Genomic DNA, 23,473 nt, shown 5'->3' with positions numbered 1-23,473 from the left:
ACACAAATATCAATGTTCACTTTTTACCATGTGGTGTGAATGTCATGCAAACGGATCACATGCGCATCTCAAACATAGCTAATATTTACAAGAGGTAGCAGACCGCCCGCAGCTGTAAGCACTAGCGATATGCCCCCATTGTCTGAGATGAGACAACCCCTTTAAGTAATATCATGATTCAAATAATTGAATATCATCATGCTGCAGTAGTAGAACTCAATCCCTGCTCAACCCCTAGGCGCCAAACGCCATACATTTGGGGCTCTGGCAATATGTAGTTCCGAACAGTGCCTATATCAGGGATGGCCAACCTGTGGCTCTCCAGCTGTTGCAAAACTACAACTCACAGCATGCCCAGACAGCCTATATCTATCAGCTTACAGCAGGGCATGATGGGAATTGTAGTTTTACAACAGCTGGAGATCCGCAGATTGGCCAGCCCTGGCCTATATCATCTGCAAAAGATGTCCGCTGTATATCCCAGCTGACGGCAATAACTTCAGTCCCCAATTTTTAACCTCTCAGCGGCCAAGGTCAGCAGCGACTCAAGGTTAGAGTGGGAAGGGGTTCTCCTTCTGCAATACAAAGTCTATATATATTACAAGAATACATTATATCAGAGATCAAATGACCACATGTTCAAGTTTCCAGGTCAGACTAAAAATTAAATGTTTAATGGGAGAAAAAAAAACTCCTTGATTTCCCCTTACACCACCATAGGAAACAAAATAATAATAAAATAATAAAAACTGACAGAATTGTGCAGAATAAAATTAACATGTCATGCATACTGAATAGGGAACACTGTGAAAACAAAATCTTGTTATTTTCAATTCAACCTCCCATCAAAAAAAATAAGCTTGCCCGGTATTTAAAAAAAATAAATAAATAAGGAAGTAGTCACATTGCTCTTAGTTTTACTTAGACCGCCTTCACACCTGTCAGGCTTCGTTCACACTTCAGTGAATTATACACATCTGATGTCCGTATCCTCCATGGACAGCACACATACCTATTGATCTTAAAGGGGTTATACAGAAATGGATAATGATGACCTATCCCCAGGATAGGTCATCATTATAACATCAGTTGGTGTCCGAGTTCCATCATCTCCACCGATCAGCTGTTTCAGGGAGCTGCCACGCTCACGGGAGCTCTGGTGAGCACAGCTTGCACTAAGCAGCTCTCCAAGCACAGCGCTGTACATTGTATCTAGAGGATAGGTCATCAATAATAATTACCGGATAACACCTTTAATGTGTTTGTTCACACATGGGTTCTGTGTGAAAGTGGACCTACAGTGCACCACCTTGAGATAACCATCCCCTTAGCCAGACCAGATTTCCTGTGACAGATTTCACGTTCCATCATAGATTATGCACACCAGCTTTATTCTTTCAGAAGACCACTTCTGGGTGGTTGTCTCAAAGAGGTTTCACAGTATTGTGTGTATTATTCACACACTGCAAGTACTTTTGAAAAATATTACTTCCTAGAGAGAGAAAATGAAACAGATTTTGTTTCCAGACAGTTATGTCACCGTAGTAAGTGAGAAGAAAGTCTGAGAATGTGCCATATGTCCTAAAACATTATTACAGGCACAACATGGAGCGGAAATGAAAAGCCTTCTGCCAGGCTTTGTGCCAGAGAAACATCAACAGTCAAAAAACAGCAATATACACCGATATACAGGGCAAAAAAGGGCAGATACCCGTTTCATAAACGGCCGTACACTTGAGATTCGTGTTGAGCATTATTACAAGTGAGCGCTCGTAGAGCCAAGCGCTCCCAGATACATCTCTTTTGGAATACTCAAGAAGACTCTTCAAAAAAACACTACAGGAAACTGGTTCTGACCCTGCTGCCCTTGTCTGTACTATCAAGTGGACAGCCATGGTCAGACAAGACGCCACAATAATGACTTCCCCCCCCTTGACTTGATTCCTCGTGGTCTGCAGAACAAAGCAGCAGGAGCTTAGGTCATGTTCTTGATCCAGTGTTTGGACAGCTGCTTAGCTTCGTCTTAATAATGTAAAATGGCTTCCAACAAATAGTTATTGAGGATATGGTGGAAAATTTAATGTTAGTAGTGTAACATAGGTGAGAAGGTTTTCTGGGTGGGCATTAGTCATTATTTCACCATCGAGGGCAAGTCGAAACACAGCTGCCTGGCTTTCTATGGCACAACTGCGTTGACATTTCCGTTCCTCTGATCTTTCAGAAGAGCAGGAAAAGGAGGAGAATAAAAACGGATTGGATTTATTTTGAGCATCCAGCTGTGATCAGTTTTGTCAGACATCAGTTATTTTTGACAGGAAAAAAACTACAGCAGGCAGGATTTTTCCCCCATCAGAAATAACTGATGTCTACCGGAACTGGTGCAAACTGATCACAACTGGTGCTCAAAATAAAATGGAACAGCTTTTTTTTTTGTTTTCTGTTCTTTATGGATGCAAATTGAGCACAATCAAACAGGCGGTTACAACTGATCAGTAATTCTTCATTCGCATCTGTGGCAAGAGGATCCGGCTGCGTGTAAAATTTTTGTCCGGGTGAAACCCGGCATTTATGTCGGAAAGCAGCCAGATCCCATTGTAGTCAACAGGGTCCGGCGGTGCTCAGTTAAATCCAGCAATGCCTGCCAGAAACAATCACTGGAGATGTGAACATGGCCGTATTTTTCTGAGGGCTCAGAAGAACAGAAAGCTGGATGCAGATGTGAACAAGCCCTATTAGTATTGTTTTTATAAGGATTTTTGACAAAGAACCAGACATGACATTTAGCACATAGGTCACCACACAGAAAATGTGTCTAATAAACTATGTTTTGTCTATACGAGAGTTCAGCAATCTCCGGCACTACAGCTGTGGTGAAACTACGACTCCCAGCATGCACAATTGCTTGTCTGTTCTCAGATCTCCCATAGAAGTGAAAGGAGCATCCTGGGAGTTGTAGTGTCACCACAGCTGGAGTGCCAGAGGTTGCTGATCCCTGGTCTATAACATCTGTTTGTTCTTTCTTGTAAGAACAGTGTTCTGTCATTATTATAAGGAATACGATGACTAATGACAATTATATGTTGTACTGCAGGATCCTGGAGGAGAAAGTGTTAGATTGTTGTTATACTTTTTCTACTGTATTTGCAATATAAAAAGAAAAATAGGCTTTTAGTAAATAATTCCGCTACAGAAATTTGTGCTTTTTCTGATTATAAAAAGACTTTTAGATGGCAGAAATGATGAAAGAAGTCACACCAACCATGACACTATCCTACTGCTGACTTGTCACACTTGCTTACACTACTCACTTGCATAGAAGCACCATCACTCAATGCCACTTGTGGAATAAATAAAGTATTAAACAAATAATAGACGTGCAGGCGATCAGAAGTGAAATCTACAACGAAAAAAATTATTCTAGTTTGTTCCACTCCCGACACACTCCTAGAAGTAGCAGCCCGATCAATGGACAGTCAGAAACAGGCGGCAAACGTGGTCGTCATGAGTAAGTAGATGGCATTAAATAATCATGGGATCCTTCTCGATGTCTTTGTAATTTGGAAGGAGCCTTGTTCTCAAAGGCATGTTCTCACAGATGAGCTATATGATAGCTGCCCCAGGTAACCAAAGATTAAAACAGCTAACATCTAGTTAGATCCTTTTAATCCAGCCCCACAGCTCCAGACACATTACTGATCATTTAACGCACAACTCCACCTAAAATCTACCTGCACAAGACCCAAAGGGGGAGATTTATCCTCATGTGAAGGAACACTGACATAGTTGCCCATAGCAACCAATTAGATTTTTTTTTATTACTTTCACATCTGCGGCCGGGTGTTCTGCCCAGCAGTTCCGGCAGATAATGAGAGGAATCGGCCAGACAAAAACTGTTGCGGATCTCTGTCGAAGCCATTATAGTTAATGGGGTTTGGCAGGAAGGTGGCAGTATCTGGCAATGCTGGATCCGGAGAACATTGGCAGGCTGTTCTCTACCGGAACAGCCTGCCAGAGGCTCTGTCGCAGATGTGAAACTTGCCTAATATTAATATAACATAGTATATTAATATAACAATAATGTCATTTCATAGTGAAGACAGTTTTTAATAAAACAGACATGTCAGAAGTGGTGACAAGTCTGCTTTAAAGGTGTTGCCAACCCCTTTCAGAAGGTGGCCACCGAGGCAGTCTGCTGATCGTTCAGGGTTCCACTCGTGGCACTAACAGTAAAACACCTGATTTTACAAGGGGAATCTGCGGCTAGCCGCTCATTTCCTACTAGGCTATATGCCCAGGGGATGCCTACATCAGACAACCCCTTTAAGCTTCAGCACAGCTCTGCCCATGGTGGTAAACACGATCGAAACTTAAGGTCTGGAACTTCTACATCATACACACTAGCAGAAACTATACAAAGCAGGCATTCATGTATTTCTACTCAACCCCCTTGTCACCAGCATAATACAAGGGTGCCCTCAGTGTGAAGCTACGTGATAACAAAATAAACTTTTACCGGCCCCTCTAAGTCTTCCACAGAGCTTTGTAAGGATCGGAGGAATGCAGTAAAACCATGGTAAAGGCGGCGCGGAGCCAGATCTTCAGCCAGGTATTAGGTAAGAATTAAAGCAATTCACGCACAGGACTTTTAATTCAGCTGTTTCTTCAAGGATGTGTAGTATGTACTAATGCAAGTCATAGTCTGGTCAACAGCTGGCCGCTGACAACCTGATGACAAGTGCAAAGCCCTCAGCGCTTCAAATAACTTCAGCGCAGATCTCATTATCTGTGCACCCTGGCCTGGAACACAACATGCTGCTCCATCTCTAGAAACATGGACATCCACCAGGCCCTATGTAACAATTAGAACCGAGGCTACAATAGAAAAGCATTTTACTGAATATCTGTGGTCCCAAGTGCTTCACTTATCTCCAAAGACAGGCACTGAAAGGCTCACAACATGGCTTAGAGACTATAGACAACCGTTTTCTGAATGGCTTGGCATTGACGGTGGGTCTGACAATGTCATATCGTCATTTCATTTCTGTGACTGGTCTGGGATTCTAGCGACGGGAAGCAAGGCTCTTGTTTAGTATGGCTGACTTTCCAACAATGACCCAAAAAAATTCAACACGCCAGATGAACCTTTCGTCATATTATCTGCCATTAGTCAGCATATGTCTTTTTTGACCATTCAGAATCTCCAGTGTATGGCCTGCCTTTGTCCTGATGGACAACTATATTCCATATTAGACTTTATCTGAAATCTCAGTTATCGGGTCAGTCAGTCCTTGAATTGTCCTCTCTAGGGGTGAGCGAACTTCTGTTTTCAAGTTCGGCATACAAGGTTCGGGTTACCTAAAAATTCCGTTATGGATTCCGCTACCATAACTTATGGTCCGTGGTAGTGGAACGTAACGGAATTCTAAGATAACCCGAACCTTGTACACCTTGTTCGCTCAACACTAGTCCTCTCCTGTCCAGTTACTCAAAATTCTGACACTCTCATCTAAATCTGATTCTGAAACTCTGGGTAACGGGCGCTGTAACTGCCCCCAGGGTCATTTCACATGGCTGATTTTCAAAATACACGTGTAAAAAAACAGCACTGAATCCAAGCTGATTTTTATGCACCAGAAAAAAAACAAAAAACAAGCGTACCATTAATCAACCATAATCAAGTTTTTTTTTAATGCTTTCTATTACTTTGAATGGGAAAAATCAGCACCAATTCTGCCAAGATAAGACGTGCTGATTCTTTTTTACATGTGTAAAAAAAGAAGCAAGTGCTACTTCCCACTGAAATAAATGGGAGGCTGTTTTGAGGCATAGTGACAATTATACTCGTTATTATCTAGCTTTTACAGAAACAGATAAAACTAAAAATCTCAGAGGTGAAGCTTTTACAATTTGACAGAAGACCACTTCTATTTACAAGTATTCCATACTCTATAGCGAAACTTCTATTGATCAGAAACGCACATTTTCTATAAAATTCACATTTATGACCAATCCACAGGATAGGCGAGACATATATGAGCACTGGGGACCCCACTGCTGGGATTCACACTGATCACAGAGTAGGGGTCTCAAATCCCCCATTCCTTATCACTATAGCAGAGTTACTGGGCATGCACACTGATGTGCCACTCAAAGTCTATAGGACTGAAGAGAATTGGCAAAAGTACAGCGTGCTCAGGAACCCCCATTCTAGTGATCAGTGGTGGCCCCACATATTTGGTATCTATCCTGTGAATTGGTGAGTTATAGTCCATTTAATCTGCATTACATTTTTATATCATCAATAAAACAAGTGACATCCCTTGTAAAGAACTAATAGGTACAGCCCTTACTTGTATTGTTGGTGATCTTTTGTACTTCTTGTCTTAGCCATGAATCTCTCTGCAAGTTTTTCCAGATTCCGGGAATACTCCATTTCAATTTCTGATTTCTTGCGGAAGAAGTCCTGGAGGTCCTGAAGGAGCTGAACCCTCATCTCGGTTTGTTGCTCCAAGCATTTTTGTTGTTCAACCAGCTGAGCTCTTATCTCTGCAAAAGAAAGACATGTATATGAATCCTCGCATCAAACGCCAAGTTCACCACCATGTGGACAATAAACTTGGGTCAGAAAGCATGCACCAACACAGGTGGCTGGGTCATCCGATCCCAATGTATACTCTTCCTTGGTCACATGGCCTTTGTGCCGCTCTGTCCTATTGAAGTAAATGGGACTGAATTGTAATACCAAGCACAGTCACTATACCAGGGGTCAGCAACCTTTGGCATTCCAGCTGTTGTGAAACTACAATTCCCAGCATTCTCCATTCATTCTTATGGGAGTTCTGAGAAGAGCAGAGAAAGTATGCATGTTGGGAGTTGTAGTTTCACAACGGTTGCTGACCCCTGCATTATACCATGTAAGCTGCAGTATACTTTGAACAGGCTACAGCACTCGTCCAGGAGCTGGACCTTCTCTGATCATTGACTGATAATCTACTATGTCTATAGGTTATTAACATTTAAACCTTGAAAGACCCGTCAATGCCCTATTCACACGACCGTTTTTTTGTATCCATCCGATCTGCATTTTTGTGGATTGGATGTGGGCTGATTCATTTTAATGGTGTTGCAATAAATGTAGACATGTCTGTTCCGCAGTCCTGCAAGAAAGATAGAACGTGTCCTATTCTTGTCTGTTTTGCGGACAAGAATAGGCATTGTTACAATGGATTTGCTAAAAAACAAACAAAAAAAAAAACGGATGCAACACAGACATCATCAGAATTTTTGGAGGATCTACGTTTTGCTCCAGCAACTGGAACAGCCTGCTGGATCATTTTTGCGCTAGCCTTAGGCCTCTTTCACACTTGCGTTGTCCGGATCCGGCATGTACTCCACTTGCCGGAATTACACTCCGGATCCGGAAAAACGCAAGTGTACTGAAAGCATTTGAAGACGGAACCGTCTTCCAAATGCGTTCAGTGTTACTATGGCACCCAGGACACTATTAAAGTCCTGGTTGCCATAGTAGTAGTGGGGAGCGGGAGAGCGGTATACTTACAGTCCGTGCGGCTCCCGGGGCGCTCCAGAGTGACGTCAGAGCGCCCCATGCGCATGGATGACGTGACCGCATGCTGCGGTATTTTCTCCGGCCAAAAAACGTTCCGTTCCGGAACTGAAGACATCCTGATGCATCCTGAACGGATTTCTCTCCATTCAGAATGCATTAGGATAATCCTGATCAGGATTCTTCCGGCATAGAGCCCCGACGACGGAACTCTATGCCGGAAGACAACAACGCAGGTGTGAAAGAGCCCTAAACGTCTGATTCTCAGAAAGATATCAGTGAAAAAAACACCCGTTGAAAAAAATGGACCAAGTGTAGCCTAAGACCATTGCATCATAAGCTCAGAAACCACCAAGGGTGAGTAAATGAGCATTCCAAGTATTAACAGTGCAAGGTACACAAGATTAGCTGTAGCATAGAAAATGACATCCGAAGTGGGTGGCCCTGGTACAAAGCAATGCCAGCTACACAAACCATTTGACCTTGAATGTTTTACATTACATCTTAAACAAACAGAAATCATCTGCACACAAACACCTAATAATACACTAAAATATAGCAAACGCATTTCTACCCCCGGACAAGAAGAAGCAAGTCTTGACTGTCTTGTCAGGATCACAGCTGTTCACGGCAATGGACCTTAGTATTTAGAAAAACCCCTTACATATTCAGATTTCCCCTTCTTAATAAGCCAACTGGCACAGACAATGTGGCATGTCTTAATTTACATGTAGTGCGTGTACTTCTAAAATAAGCAGTTCACCGGCAATATGGAAGGCCAGTCTACTTTCCAAAAACAAACGAATTCTACAAACCCTCCAAGAGCAGAAAATACATGTCTCACTACCAAGTGCTACAGTATCTTGGCGGCTGACAGACCATACCTGGAAGCACACGGACCAGCTCTAGAAGCCTACACACAAAATAAAACATGGGGAAGGCAATTTGAGGATGGAAAGATCACAGGCTCATCAATAAAAACAAAGCCCAACACTAGTCACAGTCTAGTCTGCGCTTCTGGCAGATACCACCACTACAACCATGCAAAGTTAACCCCTTGGCGCTGCAGGTATTTTTTTATTTTATTTTTTGCTTTAAGTTTTATTTTTCTCCCTGCGTTTAAAGAGCAACCATTGAAAAGGTGTTTTACTCTATGAGAAGTAGTCTTTATTAGTATCAGTAAGTAAGCGATGTATCATAGAAGACAGTGGGGTAAACAGAACTGACTGGGCCCCACAGCAAATTTTTCAAGCTTACAGCTATTGGGGCATGCTGGGAGTTGTAGTTTTGCAACAGCTGGAGGACCACAGTTTGGACATGCCTGCTATAGTGTCTCTGTATAAAATGTCATTGTATAATACTGTTGAGGGAGCCCTGACAAAATCTTAAAGTCCTCCTCCTGGGTGGGCCACTTCCCCTATTGCTACACTCCCGATAGAAGACATGCTAAGAAACTGATAAGAATGGAAGAAACATCTGATTGCTAATGATGGAAGCGAAGTATAAATATTTGTAAGTAGAACTGTATGAGCCTAAATCTCCTAGTGCTAAACCTTCAGAAATGCTTGCCTCAATAGATCATCGTATGTATAATATGTGCTGCCCAGCAGATATGACCCTCTCTGGACCCCAAAACTTACAGCCCCCCTATGCGTTTTCTTTTCTGACACATTGTGGAAAAGGAAAGACAAGGTAGAGAGTACTTTTAGGCTGGGTTCAGACCTGAGCATATTCGATATGCGCTTTTTATCGGGCGTTTGTATCGGGCGTTTTTAATGGGCGGAAACAAGCAAACGCCCATTTAGGCGCATTCCCGCTGAAGTTTATGGGCGGGAACGCGCGACAATACGCCCCAAAGAAGCTCCTGTACTTTTTGAGGCGTAGGGCGTTTTTTTCAGCGCGTTCGTACGCGCTGTAAAATGCTCAGGTGAGAACCATGCCCATACGGAAACATTGTTTTTTGACTGTTGAGCGTTTTACAGCGCATAGGAACGCGCTGTAAAACGCTCAGGTCTGAACCCAGCCTTAGGGCTCATGCAAATGAAGATGCTCAGTCCGGGAAACACAACCCATTTATCGGCCACATCTCCCGTATTTAAGATGGCTCCTCTGACCAGAACTTACGGTATCATGGTGATTTAAGATGCAGTACTATCTATCCACAGGTCTATTGCACTGGACTCACATGATGCACAGGTCATGCTTCCCCGACCGAGCACAGTGTGTGTATGAGCCGTTAATCTCGTCCTTACCTCACGTTTCCCCCTGATTATTTAAAAATCCATGCAGGATAAGTAAGATGACATTTTATTAGATGAAACATTTATGAATGTTTCTGAGGAGATGTCATCAGTATTAACATCTTTTTTAGGCAGTTGTTAATGCAGTTTTTTAAGCTAAAGCTAGAAGTGGGTTGGAAGGGAATGAGAAATATAAAGGAAGGACTTATTCTTCTCATTCTTGCGTTATCTGTTCCTGGCTTAGGCTCAAAAAACTGCAGCAAAAAGTACCACAAAAAGCTATAAGTGACACCATACAAATACTTTAGCCTACAGAAAATAAACTGGTATGGGAATTTTCAAACTTATCTCAAGATTATAATCGTGAGATTGTACGCCAGAAAGGTTTATTAAAGTCAAAGAAGCTTTCCCCAAGCATATAGAAGAGAGAGCTGAGGAAATGCAAGAAGCCTGTAATATTTCAAACAGATAATTTAAAGTACTACCATGATATTTGAAATGCCCAGCGGAAAGTAGTCAAGGTCTCCATGTTTCCCCGCACACAGATCAGAAAATTACTGTTTGTCTTATAACACACAAAGGGATGCACACTGTGCAGTTAATGAACAGCTCGGCGGGATGCTGATGTTCTCTCATTGTAATATTTTCTACCATGCTATTCAATGTACTAAAAGATGCCAACCTCTAAATCACATTGCCTCAATGGCTTTCACAGTTTTCTTTTGTTCAATATATGAAAAAGATACAGGAAATTAGAGTCTTTATTTGTATTACAACCTGGCCTGTAAGCCAAGACCCACTGCTCTACCTCCATCTTCCTTCCGAAAAGTAAGTTTACAGGCAGCAAAAATCCATGTAGCTGTCAGCAACATAACCATCCAAAAGGAACAGATTTTAAGTCACCGAAATCTCTGCAACAGATCTGCAGCATGTAAATACACCCTAGAAACCACATACTCATCTGGAAGTACAGTTACATTTCACTACATGTTGAATGGGACAAAGAAAGCCTTGTAGCCTACCAGAAGTCAACGAACGAGCCACCATCAATGGTTCAAAGGTATCACTGACTAATGTATATGAGATTTTATAGATTGTAAGCTCTTGTGGGTAGGGTCCTCTACCCCTCTGTAACAGTCTGTTAATAGTTCATTGTATTTTTATATTTGTGTAACCCCGGCTGGATGTACAGTGCCAATGAATTAATGGCGCTTTAAAATTAATAATAATAATAATTATGAGCACCCACATTTGTCCTTCCCATTGACTTTCCTTCCAAACAGTTGTAATCCACGATTGGTTCCCCTCACTTTTTCTTTTTACTATTTAATTTCTAATAGAAGTCCATTCTACCACTCCCTTCTTTGTGTACCTTTTATCCCCCAAATGTGAAACAACTACTGACGCATGCCAACATGATCGAATTAAAGGACCCTTTACACAAGCCGAGGCTCTTAAAGATAATCCTATGAACATGCGTCATCGATTATCTAACGGTGTAAATGTACCGCCGATTACCCGATGAATGAGCAAAACGCTCATTCATCGGGTAACCCAATCATTTGTGTGGACACAAAAATTGTCATTTGCTTGCAGCAGATTGTGCTGTGTAAACACGCCAGCAAACAACTAGTCACTGTGGGGAAGAGCAATGTGATTAGCGATCGCTCCTCCCCATGCTGTGACATAGATCGCTGCATGTAAATGCACCAGTCTCCTCCACCAGCGATCAGTAGATTGAGGGGAAGGAGCACTCTTCCTTCCCGATAATCTGCTGCTCTGTAGTAACATGCAAAGGGACCTTTAAGACATACCTGATTAGAAGGACTTTAATTGAGCTGACTTCCTAAATTGCCCACAGTTTTGGTCTCTATAATTTTGGAGATTTTGTCTAGAGAGTTGAAAGACCCAAGATTCTCTTCTGCGACTCTCTCCTCATTGTCCGCATATGTTAATTCATTTCGAAGTGTCTCAAGCCTTGGCAGCTTTCCCTGAGTAAAATCTTCTACATAACACTGTCATGCTTCCATTTCTCTGTTTTAATGCAGCGGCAGTATAAAAATTTGGTTGATTTTAAAATTCGGACAAACTTTGACAATGCCTAAAGAACATGAGCACATACAATTTGGGAATAAACCGCTAAGGCCTCTTTCACACGAGTAATATTGATTATGTAAGGATCTGTTCAGGGAAAAACTGATGGTGCACAAAAGTAAAATTTTTCTGCGATTGCATTCAGTGTGTGCGCTTTTCCCCGTCTGTAAAGCATGCATTTTTCACGTGCATGAAGAATAACAATCTACATCTCCTAGAAACTAGCAGTGAAAAACACATTGCATCCGGATGTTCCACTTTTAGGGTCCATTTACACGTCCGTAAGTGTTTTTCGGATCCGCAAAACACGGACACCTGCAATGTGTGATCCGCAATTTGCGGACCGCACATTACAGACACTATAATAGAAAATGCCTTTTCTAGTCCGCAATTTCGGAAAAGAATAGGACATGTTTTATTTTTTTCAGTAACGGAATTGCGGATCCCGAAAAAAACAGATGCGGATCCCAAAAATGCAGATTCGCATCCGTTCCAGCCCCATTGAAAATGAATGGGTCCGCAAATTGCGGAACGAATGCGGACCCAAATTACGGACGTGTGAATGGACCCTTAAGGCAAGCCCCTTTCACTTCTATGGGGCCAGGGCTGCGTGAAAAACGCACAATATCAACATGCTGAACACAGAGATGATGTATGAAAAACAATGCACATGTGCACAGACCCGGTGAAATGAATGGGCCAGGATTCAGTCCGGATGCTATGCGCTCACTACACACATCGGGATGGAAAACTCATTTGAGTGAAAGAGTCGTAAGGGTTTTAAAAATTACTCAGCTTTTAGGCTCAGTTCACACCTGAGCGTTCTGAAAGGAGCGCTCTGTATGCGCGATTGTACGGGCGTTTACAAGCGCGCATACAGAGACAAGTGTACACACAGTGTCGCGCGTTCCCGAAAGTCTATGTACGGGAACGCGCGACAAGCGCCCAAAAAAACGCTCCTGTACTTGTGTGAGCGTCGGGCGTTTTACAGCGCGATCGTACGCGCTGTAAAACGCCCAGGTGAGAACCATTCCCATAGGGAAGCATTGGTTTCTCCTTGTTGAGAGTTTTACAGCGCGTAGGAACGCGCTGTAAAACGCTCAGGTGTGAACTGAGCCTTAGAGTTTGCGCTACATGCCATCAGGTGTGATTGGCCTGTCACATGAGTTTACATTCAGTGAAAACCAACCATGAATTCGATTGGTCAAGCCCTTTCTAAAGTCTACAGGCTCCAACACATAGATAGTATATAGATAAACATGCCTCGTGCCAAAAATGAGACACTAAATAAAAGAGACTATACAAGAGATGTTCTAAGATAAAATCTCCTAAAGGGCTTGTATCACTATGCTAAAGGGGTTATCCAAGACTATAAAATGGCTGCCTATATGTCGGGCCCCTCACAATGAATATACTTACTTGCTCCCTGCGCTGCTCCTGGTCCCTATACCGCCGCTGCAGGTTCTGCCCGTGCACGGATAAGAACATCAGGTGTCGGGGGGAGGGGGGGGGGGGCTGGAGGGTAAGGGGGGAGTCTCCATACACTGGATGTTTTCAACCGACTACGGGGAGAAGCTGCAGTGGCGGTGCAGGGACCAGGAGTGGAGCAGGGAGCAAAGTAAGTACAGTGCTGCCCATAATTATTCATACCCCTGGCAAATTTTGACTTAAAGTTACTTTTATTCAACCAGCAAGTAATTTTTTTTTACGGGAAATGACACAGGTGTCTCCCAAAAGATAATAAGACGATGTACAAGAGGCATTATTGTGGGGGAAAAAAAACTAATTTCTCAGCTTTTATTTACATTTGAGCAAAAAATACAAGATGTTCCGCACTGTCGAAAATCACAGAGGACGTGGTCGGAAGCCTAAAGGAACACCTGTGCTGGCCAGGAGGGTAGTTAGAGAGTAGGGCTGCACGATATGGGAATTTTGTGCGATTGCGATTAGGGCCCTAAAAATTGCGATAACGATGTGCGATGCAATATTTTAAGGGAATTGTGCTAGAGGTCTATTTACTTGGATTTTTTCATATGAGCCGCTGACGCGGCTGGGTATGACATAGTTATGGGGGATCTGTGGATGGCGCTGTTATGTGGGGGATCTGTGGATGGCGCTGTTATGTGGGGGATCTGTGGATGGCGCTGTTATGTGGGGGATCTGTGGATGGCGCTGTTATGTGGGGGATCTGTGGATGGGCGCTGTTATGTGGGGGATCTGTGGATGGCGCTGTTATGTGGGGGATCTGTGGATGGCGCTGTTATGTGGGGGATCTGTGGATGGCGCTGTTATGTGGGGGATCTGTGGATGGCGCTGTTATGTGGGGGATCTGTGGATGGCGCTGTTATGTGGGGGATCTGTGGATGGCGCTGTTATGTGGGGGATCTGTGGATGGCGCTGTTATGTGGGGGATCTGTGGATGGCGCTGTTATGTGGGGGATCTGTGGATGGCGCTGTTATGTGGGAGATCTGTGGAGGTGTAGATCTGCAGAGGGCCCTGTTATGGGGGACCTGCGGAGGGCCCTGTTATGGGGGACCTGCGGAGGGCCCTGTTATGGGGGACCTGCGGAGGGCACTGTTATGGGGGACCTGCGGAGGGCACTGTTATGGGGGACCTGCGGAGGGCACTGTTATGGGGGACCTGTGCTATGACATGTGTGCTATGACACATGGGGGGATGTGTGCTATGACACATGGGGCCACGAGGGGGGCCAGCATAAGACACACATATAGCATCTTATGCTGGTCCCCCTCATGGCTTTATGTGTCCCTTAATGTGTCCTAAACTGCGCACATAACTCTATTATTCATAAAATGGCCAGCCTCTGTACTTTCACTATGAATGCACTGCAGTGCAGAGAGCGGCAGAGAGCGAGCCGGCCGGCGCGTGACTGACGTCACTGTCACGCTCCTCCCACTTAATTCAGGAAGCAGGAGCGTGACTAAGTGACGTCAGTCACGCGCCGGCCGGCTGCCTCGCTCGCTCCCGCTCGTCGCTGCAGTTCATTCATTGTGAAAGTAAGTACAGAGGCTGGACCTGTTATCAATAGGACAGAGGACTTTTTTTATCAATAGGGGCCCCTACATATATAATCGCGGCATTTTCGGCTCGGCCGAATCGCCAAACCGCATTTGCCGATTATCGCGATTCGGTTATTTTAGCGATATATCGTGCAGCCCTATTAGGGCTCTTTCACACCTGCGTTGTTGTCTTCCGGCATAGAGTTCCGTCGTTGGGGCTCTATGCCGGAAGAATCCTGATCAGGATTATCCTAATGCATTCTGAATGGAGAGAAATCCGTTCAGGATGCATCAGGATGTCTTCAGTTCCGGAACGGAACGTTTTTTGGCCGGAGAAAATACCGCAGCATGCTGCGCTTTTTGCTCCGGCCAAAAATCCGGAACACTTGCCGCAAGGCCGGATCCGGAATTAATGCCCATTGAAAGGCATCAATCCGGATCCGGCCTTAAGCTAAACGTCGTTTCGGCGCATTGCCGCATCCGACATTTAGCTTTTTCAGAGTGGTTACCATGGCTGCCGGGACGCTAAAGTCCTGGCAGCCATGGTAAAGTGTAGTGGGGAGCGGGGAGCAGTGTACTTACCGTCCGTGCGGCTCCCCGGGCGCTCCAGAGTGACGTCAGGGCGCCCCAAGCGCATGGATCACGTGATCACATGGATCACGTCATCCATGCGCATGGGGCGCTCTGACGTCATTCTGGAGCGCCCCGGGAGCCGCACGGACTGTAAGTATACCGCTCCCCCGCTCCCCACTACTACTATGGCAACCAGGACTTTAATAGCGTCCTGGGTGCCATAGTAACACTGAACGCATTTGGAAGACGGTTCCGTCTTCAAATGCTTTCAGTACACTTGCGTTTTTCCGGATCCGGAGTGTAATTCCGGCAAGTGGAGTACATGCCGGATCCGGACAACGCAAGTGTGAAAGAGGCCTTAGAGAGGTGAAAAAGAATCCAAGGATCACCACCAAGGCCATCCTGGTGAATCTGAGCTCTGCTGGTGGCAATGTCTCAAGGCAGACAATCGAACAGACACTGCACAATGCAGACCAAGGAGGACAAAGGACAAAGAAGAAGACTTCTGGTCTTCTGTGTTATGGTCAGATGAAACAAAAATGTAACTGTTTGGTCACAATGATGTTTCCTTCATTTGGCGTAAAAAAGGAGAAGCCTTCAACCCAAAGAACAAAATCCCCACTGTCAAACATGGTGGTGGGAACCTAATGCTTTGGGGGTGTTTTTCAGCCAATGGACCCAGGAACCTAATCACAGTAAACGGAACCATGAAAAAAGAGCAATACATGAGGCTTCTCAACGACAACATCAGGCAGTCTGCAGAGAAACTTGGCCTTGGGCACCAGTGGACATTTCAGCATGACAATGACCCAAAACACACAGCAAAAGTGGTGAAGAAATGGTTAGCAGACAACAACATTAACGTTTTGAAGTGGCCCAGCCAGAGTCCAGACTTGAATCCAACTGAGAATCTGTGGAGGGAGCTAAAGATCAGGGTGATGGCAAGAAGACCCTCCAACCTGAAAGATTTGGAGCTCATTGCTAAAGATGAGTGGACAAAAATACCTGTGTAGACATGCAAAAAGCTGGTCTGCAATTATAGGAAGCGTTTGATTAGCCAATAAAGGCTTTTCTATTGATTATTGAGAAGGGTATAAATAATTTTGGACTGGACACTTTTTGCTCAAATGTAAATAAAAGCTGAGAAATGTGTTTTTCCACCACAATAATGCCTCTTGTACATCGTCTTATTATCTTTTGAGAGACACCTATGTCATTTCCAGTCAAAAAATTACTTGCTGGTTGAATAAAAGTAACTAAGTCAAAATTTGCCAGGGGTATGAATAATTATGGGCAGCACTGTATATTCATTGTGAGGCACCCAGGCGTATGTGGGACATTTTTATAGTCTTGGATAACCCCTTTAACTCATCCCCTATCCACAGGACAGGGATAAGCATCTGACTGGTGGGAGTCCTACTGCTGGAAAAACCACCAATCAAGATAACATGGGTCTTGTTCCCCCAAATGAATGGAGTGGGAGGTTGAGTAACCAAGATGCTGCTCCACTCTCTATGGGACTTCCAGAGATACAGTGGGGAGACCCAAGGTCTATTAGTTTACATCATAAATAGCACCCCTTCAGTAGAAAGATAGGGGTAAAATAGCAAATGAAGAAAAGTAGTAAGCGACATGATTTTCCACTCAAAGGGGTTGTCAGTGTTTAATACTGAAGACATGCTCAGGATAGGTCATCAGTATGTGATCGGTGGGGATCCCACACCGGACACCCCTGCCAATCAGCTGTTTAAAGAGGCTGTTGTGTCCCGCGAATGTTACGGCCTCTTCGCAGCTTAAAAAGCATAGTGCTGTCCATTGGATATCAGCTGTGTTTGATATTGCAGCTTAGCCCCATTCACTTAAATGGGACTGAGCTGCGCCTAGGTCATATGACCGATGAACATTAGGTCACTGGTCTGGGAAGAGGCTGCAGCTCATGTAGCACTATAGTCTCTTTAAACAGCTGAATGGCGGGGGCTTTGGGCATCGGACCCCCACGATTAGATACTAAGGATAGGTCATCCGTAGGACTACTTTCACACTCGCGTTTGGTGTGGATCCGTTATGGATCTGCACAGACTGATCCGTTCAGATAATACAACCGTCTGCATCCGTTCAGAACGGATCCGTTTGTATTATCTTTAACATAACCAAGATGGATCTGTCTTGAACACCACTGAAAGTCCATGGAGGACGGATCAGTTTTCTATTGTGCCAGATTGCGTAATAGAAAACGGATCCGTCCCCATTGACTTACATTGTGTGCCAGGACGGATCCATTCGGCTTAGTTTCGTCAGATGGACACCAAAACGGAATGGAGACGGAACAGAGGCAAACTGATGCATTCTGAGCGGATCCTTTTCCATTCAGAATGCATTAGGGCAAAACTGATCAGTTTTTGGACCGCTTGTGAGAGCCCTGAACGGATCTCACAGACGGAAAGCCAAAACGAGAGTGTGAAAGTAGCCCATTAAAACACGCAGACAACACCTTTAAGCTCTTATACAATAAGTCCCAAAAAATGTTTATTTTATTTTCAGTCTAGAAAAAAATTATGTAAAATGCCATCTCAACCTCTGTGTCCTTATCTGACCTCTATATAATAGTTTAAACATAAAAGTTTAAAGCTAAAAATATACAAACAATACCAGCATTACTGTGAAATACCAAAAGACAATTCAAAAAAGTTCTGAGAGTCTACAGATAATACTCTGTGTGTTGATATTTCCAAGAGCGATGTTATGACTGGGGCTTCTGGGAATACTACAGCTGCTGGAACACAAGAAGCAGAGAGAAATTCAAACAAACACAAAGCGATCAGCAAAAAACGGCCAAGTTTACAATACGTGCACTAATGACTTTCAGCCAAAGGTCTTTTCTAACAATGACGAAAAGCAATGAAAAGTCAGGCCAAGAAATAAGTGAATGGCTATGCAAACTGCTAAGTTGTCTTGGTAAATGTGGCAGGACCAATCCCTCAATTTGTTTTCTTTTTATGCTCCAAAAAGGTAAAAAAATAAATATTTTTTTTTATAAAAATCGTTTTTTAGGCCAAAAGAGCACTGGGGTCTTCCAGAGACGCGACTGTTCATGTGTTGCTACCCAGAAGTGTAACAGTGCATGAACAGTTGCTGCTACAGTAGCGGAAACAAAATATTGCATTGCTATACGTATTAAAAAACCCTTCAGTTAAAACAACCTGGGCAGCGATTACAGTCTCCGGTCTTCTTGGGTATGATGCCACAAGGTTTGCACACCTGGATTTGATGATTTTCTGTAATTCTTCTCTGCAGATCCTCTCAAGCTGTCAGGTTGGATGGGGACCGTCAGTGGACACCCATTTTCAGGTATCTCTAGAGATGTTCGATTGGGTTCAAGTGAGGGCTCTGGCTGCGCCACTCAAGGACATTCTCAGAGTTGTCTCTAAGGCTACTTTCACACTAGCGTTCAGAGCGGGTCCGTCTGATGTCTGCTCAGATGGATCTGCTCCTATAATGCAGACGTTTGTATCCGTTCAGAACGGATCCGTCTGCATTATAGTTTGAAAAAAAAAGTCTGAAAGTAGCCTGAACGGATCCGTCCAGACTTTACATTGAAAGTCAATGGGGGACGGATCCGTTTGAAGATTGAGCCATATGGTGTCATCTTCAAGCGGATCCGTCCCCATTGACTTCCATTGTAAGTCTGGACGGATCCGCTTGCCTCCGCACGGCCAGGCGGACACCCGAACGCTGCAAGCAGCGTTCAGGTGTCCGCTCACAGAGCGGAGCGGACGCTGAACGCTGGCAGACTGATGCATTCTCAGCGGATCCGCGTCCACTCAGAATGCATTAGGGCTGGACGGTTGCGTTCGGGGCCGCTTGTGAGCCCCTTCAAACGGAGCTCACGAGCGGACACCCGAACGCAGGTGTGAAAGTAGCCTAAGCCATTCCAGTGCGGTGTTGTCTTTGTGCTTAGGGTCATTGTCTTTTTAAAAGGTAAACCTTCGGCTCAGTATGAGGTCCAGATAACACTGGATCAGGTTTTCACTTCCGTAATATTAATGACCTATCCTCAGGATAGGTAACCAATATCAGATCACATCCCCACTGATCAGCTGTTTGAAGAGACCGCATTGCTCATGTGAGTGATGTGTTCTCACTTTTTACCTGCTCGCTGTTGACACTGCAGTGGCAAACAACTCCACTGTCCCCATTCACTTCAATGGGACGGCTCCTTCCTATTCACTGAAGATATGTTAGCAATATTACAAAAGCAGTCAACCCCTTTAAGAATATTTCTGTACTTTGCTCCATTCAGCTTTCCCTCAACTCTGCCCAGTCTCCCTGTTCCAGCCACTGACAACTACCCCCTGCTGCCACCACCATGCTTTATTAAAGGGATGGTATTGGGCACCCTTCTGCAGATCTGTGCCCCCACACAATCCTGGTCTCTACCAGCAGTTCCTTCCTCCTCATGGCTTGGTTTTTGCTCTGATATGCATTGTCAGCTGTGAGACATAAAGACAGGGGTGTGTCTTTCCAAATCATGTCTAATCACCTGAATTTACCACAGGTGGTCCCCAATCATGGTGTAGAAACATCCCAAAGATGATCAAGAGAAATGGGAGAGCCTCCAGAGCTAAATCTCAAGTGTCATAGCAAGGGATCCATGCAAAAATTTAGTTTTTCCTTTTTAATACACTTTCAAACATTTCTAAAATTCTCTTTTCACTTTCTCATTATGGGGTATTGAGTGCAGAATGAATGGGGGGGGGGGGGGGGGACTTTATTTTTTAAAATTTTATTTTAGCACAAGGCTGCAACATAAAATGTGAAAAAAGTGAAAGGGTCTGAAGACTTTACAAAAGCACTAAGTCGAGATGACTAACGAGTAAATATTAGTACCAGTAATGTTCAAATATAAACACAGAGAGCAAGAAAACAATCATGATTAAAGGGGCATTCCCATCCCAGCCATTCACGGGGGAGCCAGAGCTATGGAAACAGCGTAACACAGCCCCTGGTTGTTTCTGTAACTCATGGCATCCTGGCTGAGATGGGAATGCCCCTGTAAGTTGAGGTCATCTATTTATCACGAGTGTACGTTCATACGTCTGGACTAGGGATGAGCGAATCGACTTCGGATTCGCATAAAACTTCGTTCTAATACTGTACGGAGCAGGAGCTCCGTACAGTATTAGAATGTGCACAGAGAGATAAACAGATAGGACGGCAGTGCTTCCACTATCCTCCACGGATTCCGGAAAAGCACACTCCGCAGCGGTGACACCTGTACTCACAGCAGACTTCCGTGGTGCTCAGTCTCAATAGAATCAAATGAACATTGGGTACGGAGAAAAGAATATGTACTCAGAGGCAATCGCAAATGTGGAAATTGTTCATTTTGAAAGCGTAATCCTCAGCATGGGGTAGTATGTTTCGGTAGTTTACAGCATAGGGTTAATCAACTTATTACTTGTCGGAGTAGGTTCTTGGTGTACCTGATAATGTGCCCCTGTGGCCGCTTCTACGTTGGCAAAACTATTAGACCATTATTCGAAAGAATAAGGGAGCACTTTAATTCCGTGACATCTGGTAAAGGATGTCCACGGTTAATCAAACATGTCAGAGATGCATGGAGGCGACCCCAGGGTCTTAACATTCTCACGGTTGGCAATGGTACCCTTTTGACCAACAGGGGGTCATAGACACACTCAATTATTACGTAAAGAAGCTAGTTGGATTATCAGAGCCAATGCTATGGGTCCATTGGGTCTTAATGACCGTAATGACTTAAGTGTTTTCTTATAGGCTTAGTTGTATTGCAGCACTTTTCTAGTTAGGTGTTTGTACTCTTTTGTATTCTATTTTATGTATTTTATATATTACTGTCAGCGCAACTTGTGTGCATGTCTGTGTTTGGCAGGGCTAATGCATAAATGTGACATATTGACGTCACTACACTAGGAGGCCTGAGGAAGCGTGATCTCACGCGAAACGGCCGTCGCCTCATGGTGCCTGTGTGGCGTCCTGCACCCTTATTACCTGCCTGTGTGTCCATACCTACGTGGATGAATGAAGTAACACTTGGACTTTTTATGGTGAGTGCCGTCTCTTTTCTCCGTACCCAGTTTCAGAATGTATTGGCTCCATTGAGCCGAAGTTATTGCTTCGCAAAGTCTCGCTAGACTTCGCATAACAACTTCATAAATTAATTTGTACTGTAGAAAACCATTTCCCAAACTCAGAAATGTTTTTTCACAGTAGAAATTCATTTATAAAGTTATTATGCGAAGTCTCACGAGACTTCGCGAAGTAATAACTTCGGCTTATAGGAGCCAATACATTCTAATACTGCACGGAGGGCTCGCTCCATACAGCATTCGAATGAAGTATTATGCGAATTGACTTCGGATGTTTCATCCGAAGTCGATTCGCTCATCCCTCGTCTGGACAATTAACTGGAAGAATTATCTGGAAGAATTAACTGGAAGAATTATCTTCCAAATGAAGAAGGCAGTGTAGGATACAGTAGGTTATCGATAATAGATCAGTGGGGATCAGACACCTGGCAGATCCACCAATCAGTTGTGCTCAGCCGCCACCAATGCCAGAAACATAAGAGCAGATGGAGGTGGAAGCTTTAGGCTCCATTCATTGTGTAGTGACTGCCAGTGTACTGTAAAGGCTGTATTACATCTGACGATTTTTCGGCAGATGATCAACAAGTGGTCGCTCATTCATCGGGCAATTGTGATTTTTAAGCACGCTTAAAAATCATTGTTTGGCAGTGGCAGATCATGATGTTTAATTACGATCTGCCGCTGGCAAACCACTATACAGCATGGGAACGAATGATGGCATAGTGATCGCTCCTCCCCTTGCTGGGGAGGAGATCGCTGCATGTACGGTAATAGCAGCGATCTCCTCCACTAGCGAGCAGGCGATTGCCAGTAGGAAGCTCTTTCCTCCCAACAATTGCTTGCTCAATCGGCCTGTGTAATACATGCAGGGGCGGATTGGCCCTAGACCTTACAGGGAAATTTTCCAGTGGGCCGAGTCCTCCTCTCTGCCACTGACCAGGTACATAATGAGCTCTCAGCAATAATTAACGCTGTGAGAATCAGGTACTCATATACCCAGCTAGCAACCGCACTTGCCGTGAATTCAACTGCTGTGGGTCAAACCTCACCTGTTAAGCCCCCTGCCCTATTTCTTAATCAGAGACAACTGGAGGAGGAGGACAATAAATGCAACTATTGATGGCCACCACAGAGGGACAGCTTTTGGGACAGTATATTGTGCTACACTGTGGCATATGGTTCTGATGGGACGGTATTTTGTGCTATGATATTGCCGACCCGCCGACTTGTGTTGCTCCCCTACAACATGGGTCTACTTTTAGAATTTTTTTTCCAGGGCCACTTTAAGTTTCCAGTCCGCCACTGAATACAGGTTTAAGTCAGCTCCCATTCAAGTAAATGGACAAGCTGGAAAACCACTGTAAAGATATCTAAACACTACAAAATCTGGTAAATTACGTGTACGGTATGGATAAGTAACTTAAGTTGAACAGATTCATAATGCTGCTCATAACAGGGAAAAACGGAAAGAAAAAAGAAGAAGAACAGATGAATCATATAGACGAGGTGTTTTCAGTCAGTTTTATCTACGTCTGGTAGTTGTACAGCTGGACAGGCTCGTGGTATGAGCTGTAAAACTATAAATCCCTATGGTCAAATAAAGAGGCAAAAAACAACTGTATGTCACGATTCCTCCTCAACTTACGAGAACAGCTTCACATTACCAGATAAAGATAAAAATACCTTGTGCCAAATAAGCACATAAAGCAGCTGAAACAACTTTATCCAAAATCCACTTACACTAATGCAGATAATGGAGAAACTAGACTCAAAAAGTAAATGCTAGTACCCATAGGTAAAAACGTGCATACTAGTCCTTTCAAAGTCCATTACGTCTATTTAGCGGCATACTCCTT

General features: G+C 44.0%; 1 protein-coding gene across 5 annotated transcripts in view; it reads right to left on the bottom strand.

The window, feature by feature from the left end:
* SRGAP1 (SLIT-ROBO Rho GTPase activating protein 1) overlaps nt 1-23,473 on the bottom strand; it is a 195,477-nt gene that overhangs the window by 105,138 nt on the left and 66,866 nt on the right. For all 5 annotated transcript variants that reach the window (XR_005774486.1, XM_040409092.1, XM_040409098.1 and 2 more), the window contains exon 2: nt 6,351-6,546. Coding sequence is in view for 4 of the 5 variants with exons in the window: in XM_040409092.1 (XP_040265026.1) it covers nt 6,351-6,546 (196 nt within the window). In the remaining variant the exon portion in view is untranslated. The remainder of the gene's footprint in view (nt 1-6,350; nt 6,547-23,473) is intronic.

This window comes from Bufo bufo, chromosome 1 (assembly GCF_905171765.1).
Source record: "Bufo bufo chromosome 1, aBufBuf1.1, whole genome shotgun sequence".
Taxonomy (NCBI): domain Eukaryota; kingdom Metazoa; phylum Chordata; class Amphibia; order Anura; family Bufonidae; genus Bufo; species Bufo bufo.
The sequence above is the reverse complement of the archived record's forward strand: the minus strand, read 5'-3'. Positions and strand labels throughout refer to the sequence as shown.